Source organism: Cyclopterus lumpus, chromosome 14, assembly GCF_009769545.1.
Source record: "Cyclopterus lumpus isolate fCycLum1 chromosome 14, fCycLum1.pri, whole genome shotgun sequence".
NCBI classification, from domain to species: domain Eukaryota; kingdom Metazoa; phylum Chordata; class Actinopteri; order Perciformes; family Cyclopteridae; genus Cyclopterus; species Cyclopterus lumpus.
Window position 1 is genome coordinate 2,795,878 of NC_046979.1, and position 16,155 is coordinate 2,812,032.

The 16,155-nt window shown below is 42.2% G+C and overlaps 1 protein-coding gene across 1 annotated transcript in view; it reads right to left on the minus strand.

Moving 5' to 3' along the window:
- Nucleotides 1-5,256, minus strand: part of larp1 (La ribonucleoprotein 1, translational regulator) — a 36,530-nt gene extending 31,274 nt beyond the window's left edge. The window contains exon 1 of the mRNA XM_034549482.1: nt 4,508-5,256. Within this exon, the coding sequence (XP_034405373.1) occupies nt 4,508-4,886 (379 nt within the window). The 5' untranslated portion in view covers nt 4,887-5,256. The remainder of the gene's footprint in view (nt 1-4,507) is intronic.
- Nucleotides 5,257-16,155: the final 10,899 nt, after the last annotated feature.

A 16,155-nucleotide genomic window follows, 5' to 3' on the forward strand; every position in this document is an offset into this window, starting at 1 on the left:
CAGACTTCTGAAAGAATCAATTTTTCTGTTGGTTGTTAAAAAAACAAACAACCTCCACAAGCATTTGTAAAACATGTGTCTCTCTCTCTCTCTCTCACACGACTTGGAGTGTTTACATTAGCTGGTTTGGAATAAACTCCACTACAGGCTGAAGGTGTGTGTAATCCACCAGGAACCAGAAGAAGGTGAAGAAGAAAAGAAAAAAAAGGAGAACATTTGTTTATTTTCATTCAGGAAGGTTTTGAGATCAAATGCCACCGGACTCTCACTCACACACACACACACACACACAGGGCGACGCCAACGGGACAACACCCTGACCAACTGGTGCCCGGCCCGCCGCCACAGAGGGGACGAGCCGCTATCGCCGAGTCCAGACACGACCGTCACACAGATAGAGACGGGTTGAGACGAGGGCCACCCTGAAACAGCTGAGTGTGTGTGTGTGAGAGAGAGAGGGGTGTGGACAGAGTTCAACACGCGAGTACGCCGCCGCCCCCACACACACACACACTCGTTCACAAAAATCAAAAAAGCAGCAACTCGTCAAATTTGAGAAGCTGGAAAACGAGAATGTTTGACGTGTTCAAACTACGTTAAAACGAAAGTGCGTCTTCGTACGACAAATATTAAATAACCATTCATCTGCAAATAAGAACAATTATTTAAATAAATTGTTGCCAGGACCGAGTCTCATTTTGGATTCTTTAACTTGAAAACTGGAATAAAGACCCACGTTTTTATACAAAGAAAACTACGTTTTAAATGCGTTGAAATGACGCCAAAGCCGACGTCAATGTTTTCAACTGTAAAATGTCACAAATAAAAGCTTAAAATATAGAAAAATCCTAATATAAAAAATAAAAAAGGTGTCATAGGTTTTAACGCCTAACGTCACAAACAAACTTGCAGAACTGGTAAAAACATAATTTCCAACGGTCCCCAGAGTCTCCGTCGTCGACGATGCGTTCAAGTGCCAACGTTTCAATAATACTATTGTGTTGAAGAGATTGGCGTTCCAGGCACATCTTCCCCCTGGATGTTCACGCCGCTGGCCTCTCTCTCTCTCTCCCTGAATGTGCCGATAGTCTGACCTCTGACCCCCACGTCATGTGTTGCAGGGACGATGCTCAGTGACGAACGAAATAAAAGAGTTGAGAAACTTTTGGCTCGTGGGTTTGGGACTTCTAGACATGGAAAATGGGTGAAAAATACCCACATGTGCTCTAATAATTAACATTAATAATCAGTCCCTACAGTGAAAACACATTACCCAACATTGTATTGATCCATTCATGATGCAACCCTTTTTCTTTGGTGATTTAAAATCTGCATTAAAAGTCTCACACAAGCCCCAAAGTGCTTAAAATAATAAAGTTTTACTATGCGAAGTACTGAGACGTATTATTATTATTATTATACTGCAGTAGTTGTGCAGGAGGGGATGACGCAACACTTCCACGGTGAGTTAGCAGCAAACAGTTTTGTTTTTTTTACAGCTCACTGGAAAAGTGTCTGCATTGGATCGATGGATTTATTTACTTAAGTACAACCCAAGTTTGCGTTCGCTTTTCTTTGCACCACTTCAACCGCGTGGACGAGCCGAAAAGGCTGAAATATAACATTTAAAAGGAGGGCCAGCTTATATAAAAGATTTTACACTGGTTCTCTTGTTCTGTGGCGACGGCTTGAAACAAGGCTGGTGACAGCGCTGTGAACATTTATCACTAATTCACCGTTAAAAAAAAACTCCCTCCGGGGGCCAAAACACAGCCTGAAGAACTGAGCCCACTTGTCTGGGAGCTCAACCTCAAGTTCTGGACCTTAAACCTCTAAAATACACAGAAAAGCATGAACAGCTTTCTCTGCTGCAACAAATCCCAATTATATTCACAGAAAACATAGAAAGTAACGATCACAAACAAGGGGGGGGGTCACATGACCATGTGAAAGACAGGAAGTAGCGCGGGGCCGGGTCCGTCCTCTTGCATCACTTAAAAATAGCTAAATTACAGTCTTTTACGATGCAACCCTGTACGTATTCTCAACATTAAAAAAAACATTAGATTTATAATTAAACGTTTTAAATGCAACGAGTCGTGGCACATTGTACGCCTCTGGTTTCCTAAAAATCTGATTTTTTAAACGGCACATTGGATCGTTAACCCGCACACACGTTATACGTCGCCGGATTATTGCGCAACACGCCTGAATGTAAACTCGTTGTGTGTATTTTGTATTTTCGATCAGCTTCGGGGAGGGAGGAGAACCGGTTCGTCGAGTCTCAGGGACACACGCCGGTATTCCGGAGGGACCTCGAACGCAACGGCAGGTAAACCTGTGGCCAGAGCGCTCTGACCACTGGAGTGGCGTTCTGACGAGAAGGTCAAAGTTCAGCCATCCAACAAAAAAAAAAAAATTAGACTCTGAAGAGACAATAAGAAGTCCAATAGTCGGGACTGTCGTTGGATTTCTCAGGCGGCTTAATTCCAAATCCATTTGGGATCCTAAAACAGAGTCTTGTTCAAGGACATACCGAGTATACACACACACACACACACACACAGATTAGAGGGCCCTGTTCAAAAGACACAACTAGAAAAGTACACCTTTCTAGGACAATGTTTTTTGCAAAACTGAGCTCAATTTCACGAGAAGACACACACATTTTGAGGGGGGTGGGTCATCTTATTTCGGGCCTTTAAAAAAAATAATAATAAAAAGTAGTACGTTTTACCTTTTTAGAAATTATCCAAACAAAACAATCTGAGAAAAAGCCAAAGTCCACCATTAAACACACAACCTGTGACAACTCATAAGTGTAAGGTTTGGTTTTAAAGGGGTGTGTTTTTAATGCAACATAAAAACGTGTGTGGTGTGGGGGGCACACACACACACACACACACACACTCACACTACAACCCTGTTATTTCAACCTCTGGCTCCCGGCCTGGCTCGGCTCACTTTGCTGATGTGACAGCTTGCAGGAGCACACATACACCCACGCCCGGGCCACGATTCAGGGTGCACACCGTCACCCTGAAATCCAAAGTCCACGCCGGTAACAAGGCAGCAAAAACAACACGACAATACAAACCGCTGACGGGGGGGGAGGGGGGACTGCACGGTCAGATTCATTGTGACCTGACACTGGAACAAACACACACACACACACACACAAAACACACACACACACACACACACACAAAACACAAACACGTTGCCTTACTTCAAAGATAAAAATGAACAATCCCCAATAAACACTCCACATTAATAGATTACTGGAGTTTATTCGACGATGTCCTTTTTATTTTATTTTATTTGAGGACCCCCCACCCATGTGTGTTTATTAAAAAGACCATTATTTATTCATTTTAAACCCCAGTGAGCTCATGCAGAAGCCACCATGATGACTCCAGCCCGTTAGCTCCCATGCTAACTAGCTTAGCCCATGCCTTTCTCTAAGGGGAACACGTGGAGTGGACACGTGACGCCCCACAACAAGCCTGCTCCTTTTCTTTTAAATAAAAAAAGAAAGGAAGAGGAGATTAATCGAGCACGTCACGCGGACGGGTGGATGATAAGGGTGGATGGGGGGGGGTCGGACACGACCACCGTCGGGTTATTTAATAAGCGTCTTTTCCGCCCCAGCCCCAACACAAGCGTGGCTGTAAATGCAAGAGTGGAAAACCTGGAAGCTAAGCTAGCAGCGCTAGCAGGCCCAGAGAGCTATTGTTAGCCGGCTACGGCTAGCCGACACACAGACACACACACACACACAGGAAGAACATGGGTGCTGAAGAAGGCTGAACATGAGGACATGTAAAAAAAAAAAAAAAAGAAGTCACTGCAGCCAAAGCATGCACGGTGACACTGCTGAAATCATCAAGCCCCCCCCCCCCTCCTCGCTCTCCTCCCTCCTCCCTCCAACAAATAGAAAATGCCAGAAACTTGCTGCACATGAATGAATGTAGTTTGTCTGGTGTGATGACAACTTTAAAACAACCATTGCACGACACACACAAAAAAAGTACACAATAAACTGCAACAAAGAGACAAAAAAAGAACATGTTTGTAGTGTATGCATGTACCAAAAAGGAGAGAGAGAGGTGGCATGTTTGAAAAGGATAATAATGTGGGTGCACTTGTATTTATATTTAAAGGGTGCAGAACTCCAGGAATAGCCTTCACTAGGAGGGGCGTTCACTCCAAATATATCCAGCTTTGCAGGGAGCAACAAGAGGGCGACTACAGTCTGAGCTTGTTTATGCACTTTTCTTTCTTTAAAAAAAAAATAATAATAGTTTCAATAAGATGCGGTCTGACCTCCTTCCTTCCACCACCACCACCCATTCCCCCTCATGTGACAGCTGCTTGTGTAACCACACCTGGACGACACAGACAACACACACCTGCAAGCCACTTTCTGCATTTAAAAAAAAAAAAAAGCACATGTAAAAAAAAAATATATAAATTTTTTTTTTTTAAAAAAAGGAAAGCTACGAACCGTGGTGCGCTTGTCCGTTCACGCTGACCACCGTCACCGGGTTCATTTTCCTGGTCCACGGGTTCACCTTGGGCGGGGGCGCTTCGGTAAACTCCTTTCGGCCTTTAACGCCGTCCTCGTTCTGCTTGTCGTCGCTGTCACGACCCTCTTTGCCCTCCTGCACCTCCTCCTCCTCCACCTCCTGTGCGTCGGGGGTCCCTCCCGGCCCTCCGCCGCCGCTCCCCGCCTGCCGCTTGGCACCGTCGCCACGCCGTGCGCCCTCCTCCGGCTCGCAGCGCACCGCTTCGCCGTGCTGCTCCTCCTCCGCCGCCGCCGCCGCCGCCGCCGCCGCCTTCAACAGCGGGTTGCCGGGCAGGAGAGCCTCCACCTGAGTGGCCATTTCCCACCGCCGTCTTTCTTCCCCCTTCAGGATTACCAGTCCTCTCTCTCCCCCCTCCCTCCTCCTCCTCCCTCGGGCCCGAATTCGCCTTCAATTTACGAGGAAACGTGAAGTTGTGCCGCTCCTCTGCCGCTCCTCTGCCGCGCCGAGATCCAAAAAGATCTTCGGTCGAAGACGCGGAGACGTCGGCGGCGAATTAAAACATGTATAAAAATAAAGAAACGTGTCCGAGGGCCTCGCAGGATTACAACCTTATCTCCACCACTAGCAGCAATATGGATGATCCCCACCACGCGATATAGGGGTGCGCGCACGTACGGTGTTCCGGGAGGTGGGGGGAGTAGCACGTTAAAGACGGGAGCGCGCTTGTGGGTCGGTCGAGGTGCTGCCTTCAAGCGCTTCCTCGTCGTCGTATAAAGAAAACTCCTCAAAGTCTGGTTTTAGGAAGTCAGAAAGCGACACTTTAAAAGTGCTTTTAGTAGTTAGTAGATTTAAAGTTATTTTTTGTCTTCAAATTGGAAGTTTAATTTAGTGTTTAAAGAGTCAAACAACCTAGTTTTGAAGACGTAAAATAGAACATATATAGATAGTTACTTTATTAATCATATAAAGCATGTATACATACAGTTATGCAATAAAATATAATAAAATGCGAAATATATATTATTTTTAAAGAAAAATACAAACATATTGATATCAAAGATAGAATAAAATAATGAGAAACATGTATAATATATATATATTTTTAAATAGACTAATTTTAAATAGAATAATAATACAAATACACAATTATACAAAAAAATAGAATAGAATAATAAGAAAAAAATACACAATCATATTAAATTAAATGAACTTACAACGCAAACAAAGCAATAGTGCAACGATGTAGCCAAACAAAAGAACAACAACAAAAAATGCTCTTTTTTTTTTTTCTGGAGCCAGTCAGATACCAAAGGTCTACATAAGCCTGTGAGTGTTGCACGTGACCAGAGGACATCAAACCCTTAAATACCAGTCACACACATTGATTATGTTTGTTGTCACATTTAATATTACAAAAGAATTTACAGCGTAAAAAAGCTCCTTGGAATCAAAAAAAAATAAGTAAAAGTACTTTAAGTGTCAACAATTCAGGTCACTTTCAGAATAGTCTCTTTTTGTGTGAATTATATGATAAAGGTTTATTTTGTTTTATTTATTTAACAGTTGTGTAGTTTCATCTATAACAATGCATCGTGTTTTTTTTATATAATAAAGGTTTATTTTTTTTCACGACATGCGAAGAAGCAGCCTTTTAGTGCTTGTTTTATTTGTTTAACAGTTGTGTAGTTTCATCTAGAAGCATCGTGTTTTTTTTTTTTAAATGTCTTAATCTACAAAATATTTAGTAACTAAATAAACGTGCCCCAAAAGCCTCTTTTGGAGTTAAATTAATTAATTGCCTAAACAATTTTGAATGCTCGTACATGTCGGGAGGACTCGTGTAAAACGATGTATTTTCTCACTTCCCCTCACCGCATTAAATCGCTCACTTTAAACGACGGCGTATTCCTGCGACGAAATAAAGATTCCTTTCCGACAGACGTGAACGCGGCGCGAGGGCCCCCCCGGATGACGTCATCCTCGCCCTCGGATACGCGTCCACGCACATCGCCGTTACCTCATTTAACCGTGTGTCCAAAACACGAGGATATCGCTGCGTTTTTTTCTTTTTTTTCTTCTTCTTCTTCTTCTTCTTCTTTGCGAAACGCAGCGGGGACGAGCTTGACGTGCGCTTGTCGCCGTCGCGTGTATTTGACGTCACTCGGTTCTCTGAAAAATGTGTAAATATTCCAATAAGTGGGTGGAAAATAAGCCCCCCTCCCCCCCCTTAAACCACCTGGTTTTTTAAAGTGTTTTTTTTTTTCCCCTCCGCGGTGAAGTTACGCACGTGTCCGCGCAGGAGCTGCACGTGTGCGCTCACGCTTCTTGTCTGCTTTCCCCGAGACTTTTAGCCTCTTTCTTTCTTTTTTTCTGAGACTGGGAGTTTAAATGTGCACTTAACGCGTGTGTGTGTGTGTGTGCGTGTGTGTGTGTGTGTGCGCGTGTGCCTCTACCAGCGCTGGAATGAAAGAAAGTACACTTACAGTACAGCTGAATAAATATATATATATATTTAGTATACTTAAAACCTAAACTGCAACAACTACATTTCCCAAGTAAAATAAACGTAAATGTTCAGGTCAAATAAACTTAAAAAGTAAAGTAAACTTAAACGTTCAGGTCAAATAAACTTAAAAAGTAAGGTAAACTTCAGTCAAATTAAAATGTATGTAAAACTTGGCTGAAGGGAATGTTTGTTTGTTGGTTTATGGTGTTCTCATTTACATCCTCCGATAACTGGTCTCCCCAGGAAAACATTGGTCTGACAGCTTTACAATTTTTGGTTTTAAATGGCTATTTTTCTGACGAACCTACAACCTTAAATCCTCCATATTTCTTAATTTAAATTTAAAAAGCTGGAAAAAGCCTCGTCACAAAGCTCAGTTTGGTTTTTCTAGAGAAACGTGGTCCTCACAGGAGACCGATGCTACAAACACATGCTGGTCATATGATGCAGTTCTCTAGATTAAACTATAACAGACATGAACATTAATGCAGCAGTAACAATTAATCCAAAAAAACCCATCATATGGCGACTCATCTGGTTGTATAGAAGTCTATGCTTCATGTGTTAAAGCTGCATTCTCTCTCCTGACCACCAGGGGGCGACTCCTGTGGTTGTATAGAAGTCTATGCTTCATGTGTTAAAGCTGCATTCTCTCTCCTGACCAGCAGGGGGCGACTCCTCTGGTTGTATATAAGTCTGTATAAAGTGACTCTACTTCTCTCTTGATTTATTCCCTCAGTAAACATTGTAAACATGTTTAAACAGAGTCAAACAGATCATTAAAGCATTGGAGGCTTTAGGGCGGAGCTACAAGGTGATTGACAGGTCGACACCAGAGCGTTTCCCATTTTGGGAGTTGTCCGTTTTTTGTCTTCTTAACTTTAACCTTTAATGGCAGCTTATAAACGGGATGGTTGACATCACGATGATCACGTCCATGTAAAGTGTGTGTGTGTGTGACATTTTTTACCGTTTCACCACCAAAACCTGACTTCTATAATCCATATAATTGGATTGGTACGAGAGAACATTAAAAGTCTTTCTTCTTGTGGTCGTTGTCTCCAAACAGCCTTTTGTTTATTTTGTTTAAAGAGCGACGCCTGAAAATCTGGTTTTTTCTGACCTCCCCGTCCTGCAGGACACCGTGACATCAGTGCTGGGCGGGTTTCAGGTGCAACAGCACATTTCTGACCACACCCAGCCACACCTGGCTGTGGGTGGTCATATATAATGTGTGTATATATATATATATATATATATATATATATATATATTTACATATATATACATATATATATATAATGTGTATATATATATATGGATATATATACATATATGGATATATATGACCACCCAGCCACACCTGGCTGTGGGTGGTCATATATAATGTGTATATATATATATATATATATATATATATATTTACATATATATATATAATGTGTATATATATATATATATGGATATATATACATATATGGATATATATGACCACCCAGCCACACCTGGCTGTGGGTGGTCCGTGCTGGAACAAGCAATTATTATATATGAATATATACATATATACATTTCTATATATATACATTTCTATATATATAAATATATAAGTATATATACATTTCTATATATATACATTTCTGAATATATAAATGTATATATAAATATATATATATACATTTATATATAAATATATATATGTATAAATATATACATACATTTATAAATTATAAGTATATATAAATATATATGTATCAATATTTTTATATAAACATATATACATTTACATATATATATATATATCAATATATATATATAAGTATATCTAAATAAATATATATTAATATTTATATATATAAATATATAAGTATATATATATAAATATACATATATAAATATCTTTATATATGCTGAAACCATTTCTGGATTCTGAATGTAAAAATATCTGCTGTTTTTAAAATGATTATTTTTTATATGAATGTGTTTTCTCACATACACATATGACTTTATTTTAAATTACACGCTGCCGAATATACACTCATGGATTTGTATTGTTTTTCTTTTCCACTTAAATTAAAAACTCCAAACCTCAATGAACCTTCTTAAACATAAAGAATGAAATCCATCGGCGTTCGTCTGCATGTCCACACCCCCGAAACATTGAGGCAGGAAGTTGACGTTGAGCTGCTCGTGTTTCTCACCTGGAGGACTGGACTCCAGGTCACGTGACCAGTCTACCTGGCCGGCCTGGTTCGGTTACAGGGGTTTTTATGGCCGTCGTGTCGTGAGGCGCTTTGCAGCATCTAATTTACAACCTTTATTTATAAATATTGTGCAGCTTTTCACGTATTTATCCGAATTATTTTAGGTTGCAAAACGTCAATTGAGCAACAACAACAACAACAACAAACATCACATTTTAAAAAGGTCTTGTGTTTATTGTGACAAGGAATGAACATTTAGTCACGAGCTTCTCTGATAATGACGAGGTCAGTTTACATATTTGCAGGGAATCAGTCGTACGAGCATGCAAGCCGCGCCACCACAGTCACATACATGGTTATATACTGGTTATAAACTGGTTATATACTGGTTATAACCTGGTTATATACTGGTCTCATGGGTCGGGAGCACCCATCAGTGTACAGTGTGAGGAAGGGGTGTGCGTGGGGTCACAATACAATGCTTTACTCAAATGTTCTTTCTCTGCCTCCAGCCTCTCCCTTTCCTCCCGGACACGCCCATCGACACGCCTGTCACTCAAACAGAGGCTGCTGTGTCTCCACGGTGATGAACCCGACCGACCAAACCAACCGACCAACCGACTGCATATTTCAGGCTTTAGTCACCGACACTCGAGGAATCCTGCAGGTCGTTGGCACGTGTTTGGGGGTAATTTAAAAAAGCCTCTCTATGCTTTAAAAAAATATGGACATTTTGAATTTGAATAAATGAATGGAAAACACACTTAAAGTTAACTAGAGATTGAGACCATAAACTCATGTTTACAATGTTTACTGAGAGAAGTAGAGTCATTTATATAGACTTCTATACAACCAGAGGAGTCGCCCCCTGGTGGTCAGGAGAGAGAATGCAGCTTTAACACATGAAGGATAGACTTCTATACAACCAGAGGAGTCGCCCCCTGGTGGTCAGGAGAGAGAATGCAGCTTTAACACGTGAAGCATGGACTTCTATACAACCAGAGGAGTCGCCCCCTGGTGGACAGGAGAGAGAATGCAGAGCTAACAACATTGTTGACAGAACAACAGTGTTGACAGCGCTAACAGCGCTAACAACATTGTTGACAGAACAACAGTGTTGACAGAGCTAACAGCGCTAACAACAGTGTTGACAGAGCTAACAACATTGTTAACAGAACAACAGTGTTGACAGCGCTAACAGCGCTAACAACAGTGTTGACAGAGCTAACAACATTGTTAACAGAACAACAGTGTTGACAGCGCTAACAGCGCTAACAACAGTGTTGACAGAGCTAACAACATTGTTGACAGAACAACAGTGTTGACAGCGCTAACAGCGCTAACAACAGTGTTGACAGAGCTAACAACATTGTTAACAGAACAACAGTGTTGACAGAGCTAACAGCGCTAACAACAGTGTTGACAGAGCTAACAGCGCTAGCCTGAGGGGGAATTTACTTCACACCATCTTTACAAAGCCAATATTTGTTTGCTGCGACATTAAATGCTCCGAGTATTGAATTTAAAACCCAAGACATATCCCAAAATATCTCAGTAACCTTGTTTTGTTTATTGTTTGGGGAACAATAGGTGTCAAAAAGTCACGTTAGAGGCAGCGTGAAGCTTTTGAGAGGCGGCGTTAAGCTTCGACATCTGAGGTTTGAGCATTTATGAGCCGCACGTTGCGAAAAGCACATTTTTGTCACTGAATAAAATTTACATAAAACACTTTCGAGAGAGTTTTTATTCACCATTTATCACACGTTTTGACCTCTTTGTTATTGTCTGTTTGTGTGTTAGTGTTACTTCGCTCGGGTGTGTTTTTACTGGATGAGCTCCGTGTCACCGGCAAAAAAACACACTCCTCTGTCTCGTTGGGACGCGCCCGTCACACACACACCCTCTCAGACTACATAATCTCTAAACACACAGCAAAGAGTTTGCATTACCAGTCCCCTGTAGGTACAGACACACACACACACACACACACACACACCCTCTTGCCCGTCGAGGCCCCTCACTGTAAACAGGCCGATATTTGGTTCGGCGGCGGCGGCGGCCCATTCTTTGCGTCCGATGGCTCTGGTGACATGTAAAGCTCTCGGGCATTGTCCGGCTCCCCGGAGCCCTTTAGCGGTGTACTCACCAGTGAAATGGCAAAGGGCCACCGGGAGGAAAACACCAGTCAGCAGCTGGTCAGCAAATCACAGTTGAAAGCGGTCAAATGGACGGATTTTGCCCCCGTAAGCAAGACGGGCTCCCCCACCCCACCCCACCCCACCCCCACAAACCCGACGCCATCGGTTCCATTCGCGGCTCTGAAATATGTTCAGTGTGTCGTCCTTCTGACACACAAAGAGGTGGAAGTCAACACCAGCGCGGAGGAGCTGGAGTTAATTTTTTTTTCCCATTTGCATTTAATTTATACAAAAAATAAATACATTTAAAAAAACAATCATATTAATAGGAATATTAATACATTATGATTCTCATATAATAATCTTTCTAATAATATATATATATATATCTGGAAAGTATTCACAGCGCTTCACTTTTTCCACATTTTGTTATGTTACTGCCTTATTCCAAATTTGATTAAATTCATTATTTTCCTCAACATTCTACACACAACAACCCATAATGACAAAGTGAAAACTGTTTTTTGCAAATTTTTGCAAATCTATTAAAAATAAAGAACGAAAACATAACATGTACATAAGTATTCACAGCCTTTGCCATGACACTCAACATGTAGCTCAGGGTGCATCCTGTTTCCACTGATCATCCTCGAGATGTTTCTACTACTTGATTGGAGTCCACTTGTGCTAAATTCAGTTGATTGGACATGATTTAGAAAGGAACACACCTGTCTATATAAGGTACCACAGCATATCAGAGCATAAACCAAGCCATGAAGTCCAAGGAATTATCTGTAGACCTCCGAGACAGAATTGTATCGAGGCACAGATCTGGCGACGGGTACAGAACAATGTCTGCAGCATTGAAAGTCCCAATGAGCACAGTGGCCTCCATCATCTGGAAATGGAAGAAGTTTGGAACCACCAGGACTCTTCCTAGAGGTGGACGCCCAGCCAGACTGAGCGATCAGGGAGAAGGGCTTTAGTCAGGGAGGTCACCAGGAACCCGATGGTCACTCTGACAGAGCTCCAGTGTTCTAGGAAGAGAGGAGAACCTTCCAGAAGGACAACCATCTCTGCAGCACTCCACAAATCAGGCTTGTTTGGTAGAGTGGCCAGACGGAAGCCACTCCTCAGTAAAAAGCACACGACAGCTCGCCTGGAGTTTGCAAAAAGGCACCTGAAGGACTCTCAGACCATGAGAAACAAAATTCTCTGGTCTGATGAAATAAAGATTGAACTCTTTGGCCTGAATGCCAAGCGTCATGTCTGGAGGAGACCAGGCACCGCTCCTCACCTGGCCAATACCATCCCTACAGTGAAGCATGGTGGTGGCAGCATCATGCTGTGGGGATGTTCTTCAGCAGGAGGAACTGGGAGACTAGTCAGGATTGAGGGAAAGATGAATGCAGCAATGTACAGAGACATCCTGGATGAAAACATGCTCCAGAGCGCTCTGGACCTCAGACTGGGGCGACGGGTCATCTTCCAACAGGACAACGACCCGAAGCACACAGCCAAGATAACAAAGGAGTGGCTTCGGGGCAACTCTGAATGTCCTTGAGTGACCCAGCCAGAGCCCGGACTTGAACCCCATTGAACATCTCTGGAGAGATCTGAAAATGGCTGTGCACCGACGCTCCCCATCCAACCTGATGGAACTTGAGAGTTTCTGCAAAGAAGAATGAGAGAAGCTGCCCAGAAATAGGTGTGCCGAGCTTGTGGAATCATACCCAAGAAGACTTGAGGCTGTAATTCCTGCCAAAGGTGCTTCAACAAAGTATTGAGCAAAGGCTGCGAATACTTATGTACATGTTATGTTTTCGTTCTTTATTTTTAATAGATTTGCAAAAAACAGTTTTCACTTTGTCATTATGGGTTGTTGTGTGTAGAATGTTGAGGAAAATAATGAATTTAATCCATTTTGAAACAAGGCTGTAACATAACAAAAAGTGAAGCGCTGTGAATACTTTCCGGATGCTCTGTAGTTCTAACGTTCCTGTTATGAGCAACAGAGGCAGTTATTGTTCTCGTGAAGGTCAAATTGATTTACAGAAGTCAGCTATTTATATATTATATTTCTTCTCGTGGTTGTGACTCACGCCGCGTTTCCTTCAGCGTGCACAGTCTGCTTATCAAACCCCTTTGAGCAACAGGTGTCCTGAACACACACACACACACACACACACACACACACACACACACACACGGGTCGAACTCCTAATACACAGGCTGCCACTGTACCTGTGAAAGGGGGGGTGTAATGCACCTGTTAACCTTTAATAAATGTATTATTAACCCAATATCTTCCTTGTTTGTATTTGATTAATTTTCTTTGGTTCATTTTGTAAAAAAAAAAAAAAAAAGGCTTTATGAAATATAAAATAAAAACGTTAAAATTAAACACTTAGGTTTATATTTTGTATGACGTCATCATTAGTGCCTTCATATTTTCAAGCGTTGATTGAAGAAAAAAAAAAAAACTGTTATTTGTTATACTTTCTTTTTTTTTTTAAAGCTGTTATTTGTGTTATATAATTGGGCAACTACCACAAGTCCTCTTCAGTATGTGATGCGGATCATTCAAAGGTCACGTGAACCCAACACTCCCAACAGTATCTGGGTGAGGTGTGGACGGGGTGGGCCGATCTGAGACCAGCTGATAGTCCTGCTGGTTGAACTCACTCCCAAGGAAACAGCATCCCCTTGGGGGGTAACAGGAACTGGAATCCTGAATGCCCCGCTCTCCCCATAGTTTGCATGCCGACGTGTCCTTGAGCAAGACACTGAACCCCCGGCTCCTTAATTACCAATAATGGATTCAATGCAGAGAAGAAAGATCCCACATGAATAAAGGATTCATTAAAAAAAAAGAAAGAAGATAAATATCTATTTCCTGTGCCGCCATCTAGTGGCCACGTGCAACACGCGCATGCGGCGGTCCTCCCAGGCTCCATGTAAAGATGTGGCGGCTCCACGAGGCCTTTGATGTAAACGTGAGCGGCGACATATCAGAACTGGAATAAACTGTTTTTTCTAGAGACAACGAGGCGCGCCTCTTGGATCCCGCACGCGTGTCACACGCGAACGAGCTCTGCAACCGACCGCGCATTCAAACCGGAGTCCGGCGCGCGCAGTTGCGCGCAGTTATCTGAAATATCAACTATACGCGTGCACACGCGCCGAAATTGAACGACGCGTCTCCCCCGAAAAGCACAAAACTCTGCACCCGGTGCTCTTTGGAGCGTGCATGTGACGTCACGGCCGGGGGTGCGCTGGAGGAGGGTAAGCGCGTCCAAGTGAAAAAGATCAGTTCCTTCAAAATAAAATATTATTTTGCTTCAAAGTCAAACATCACATGATGCAATTGGATTTTTTAATAAATACGTTAATTCATAATTATGTTGTTTGTTCTAATCTTTCTATACAGTGTGCAACAAATCACTGAATGGGAAAAAGAATGTATTGTGTGTGTGATGTATATATATATAAAACGGTATGTTCTAAGGCAGTGGTTCCCAAACTTTTTCTGTCAAGACCCCCTTTGATGATATAGGAACATTGGACGACCCTCCCCCCCCCCCCCCCCCCGCAACCCGACCCCAAATTTTTCTTGGTTTTTAATGAATTGCATTATAATGCATGAACTGTATAAATAAGTTCTAAAATAAGTACATATCACTTCACAGTTTATTCTTCAGTTTGTTTAACTGGGAAAAAAAATAGAAAACTCAAGGTGCTTGTTAATATGTTCGGGGTGGTGGGTTTTCAGGTGTCTTTTTAATTTAGTGGGCTTCATGCTCTCTGCCGCCAGTATTTTAAGACACACAACCCACTGGGGTCTCTCATCCTGACCGACAACAGTGCTTGTGAAGCCCAGAGACAGATATGCCTCGCTATATTTCCTTGCCTTTACCTTAGTTTGAGGCGTTGTCGAGGTGGTCGCGTCGCCTGTTGCGGCTGTAACAGAAGTTCCATCGGATTTGCGCTTTAGACCAGTCACAAATCTGTCCATCTTTGTACATACTTCCTTCTCTTATCTTTATCTTTCTCTGTCGCTCCGTATCTTTGTCGCTCTGTGTCGCTGTCTGTCTCTCTCGCTCGCTCTCTCGCTCTCGCTGGTTTTGCCACAGTCGGTCTGTGACATGAGCCGCTCTGGTGGCGTGGTTGGAACACAGTGCATGTCACGTCGGTTATTTTATATTGTTTTACCGGTGTATGTGTGCGTCTGTGTGTGTGGGTTGGTGATGGAAGCCGCGACCCCCCTGTAGTACCACCGCGCCCCCCCTAGGGGTCGCGACCCCCACTTTGGGAACCACTGTTCTAAGGTGTTTCAAGAACTGGCTCAAGCACGCACACACACACACACACACACACACACACACACGCACGCAGGTATGTAGTCTGTTGTGCATTCAAATAATTTAGTTAATTAAAAGTAGCAGAATATAAAAATACAATTACAAGTAAAGTCCTGCATTCAAAATGTAAAGTAAAGTTTAAAGGTATTGTGTACCGAGGGTATCAAAAGTACTCTTGCTGAGTGACCCAGGTCAGTTTACTTATTGATGTATTAATACATGAGCAGTACTTTTATGTAGAACTTGGTCAAGGTGGTGCGAATTATAAATACTTCATACATTGCCGTGTACTTTAATCTTTATTGATCATAAACTGGTCACATAAGACATTAGTTAGTAACTAGAGCTCAATGGAAGTTTATAGATTTCATGAACAATTTCCATACATGTTGCCAGATAATCAGGTAATTGAACAGATGA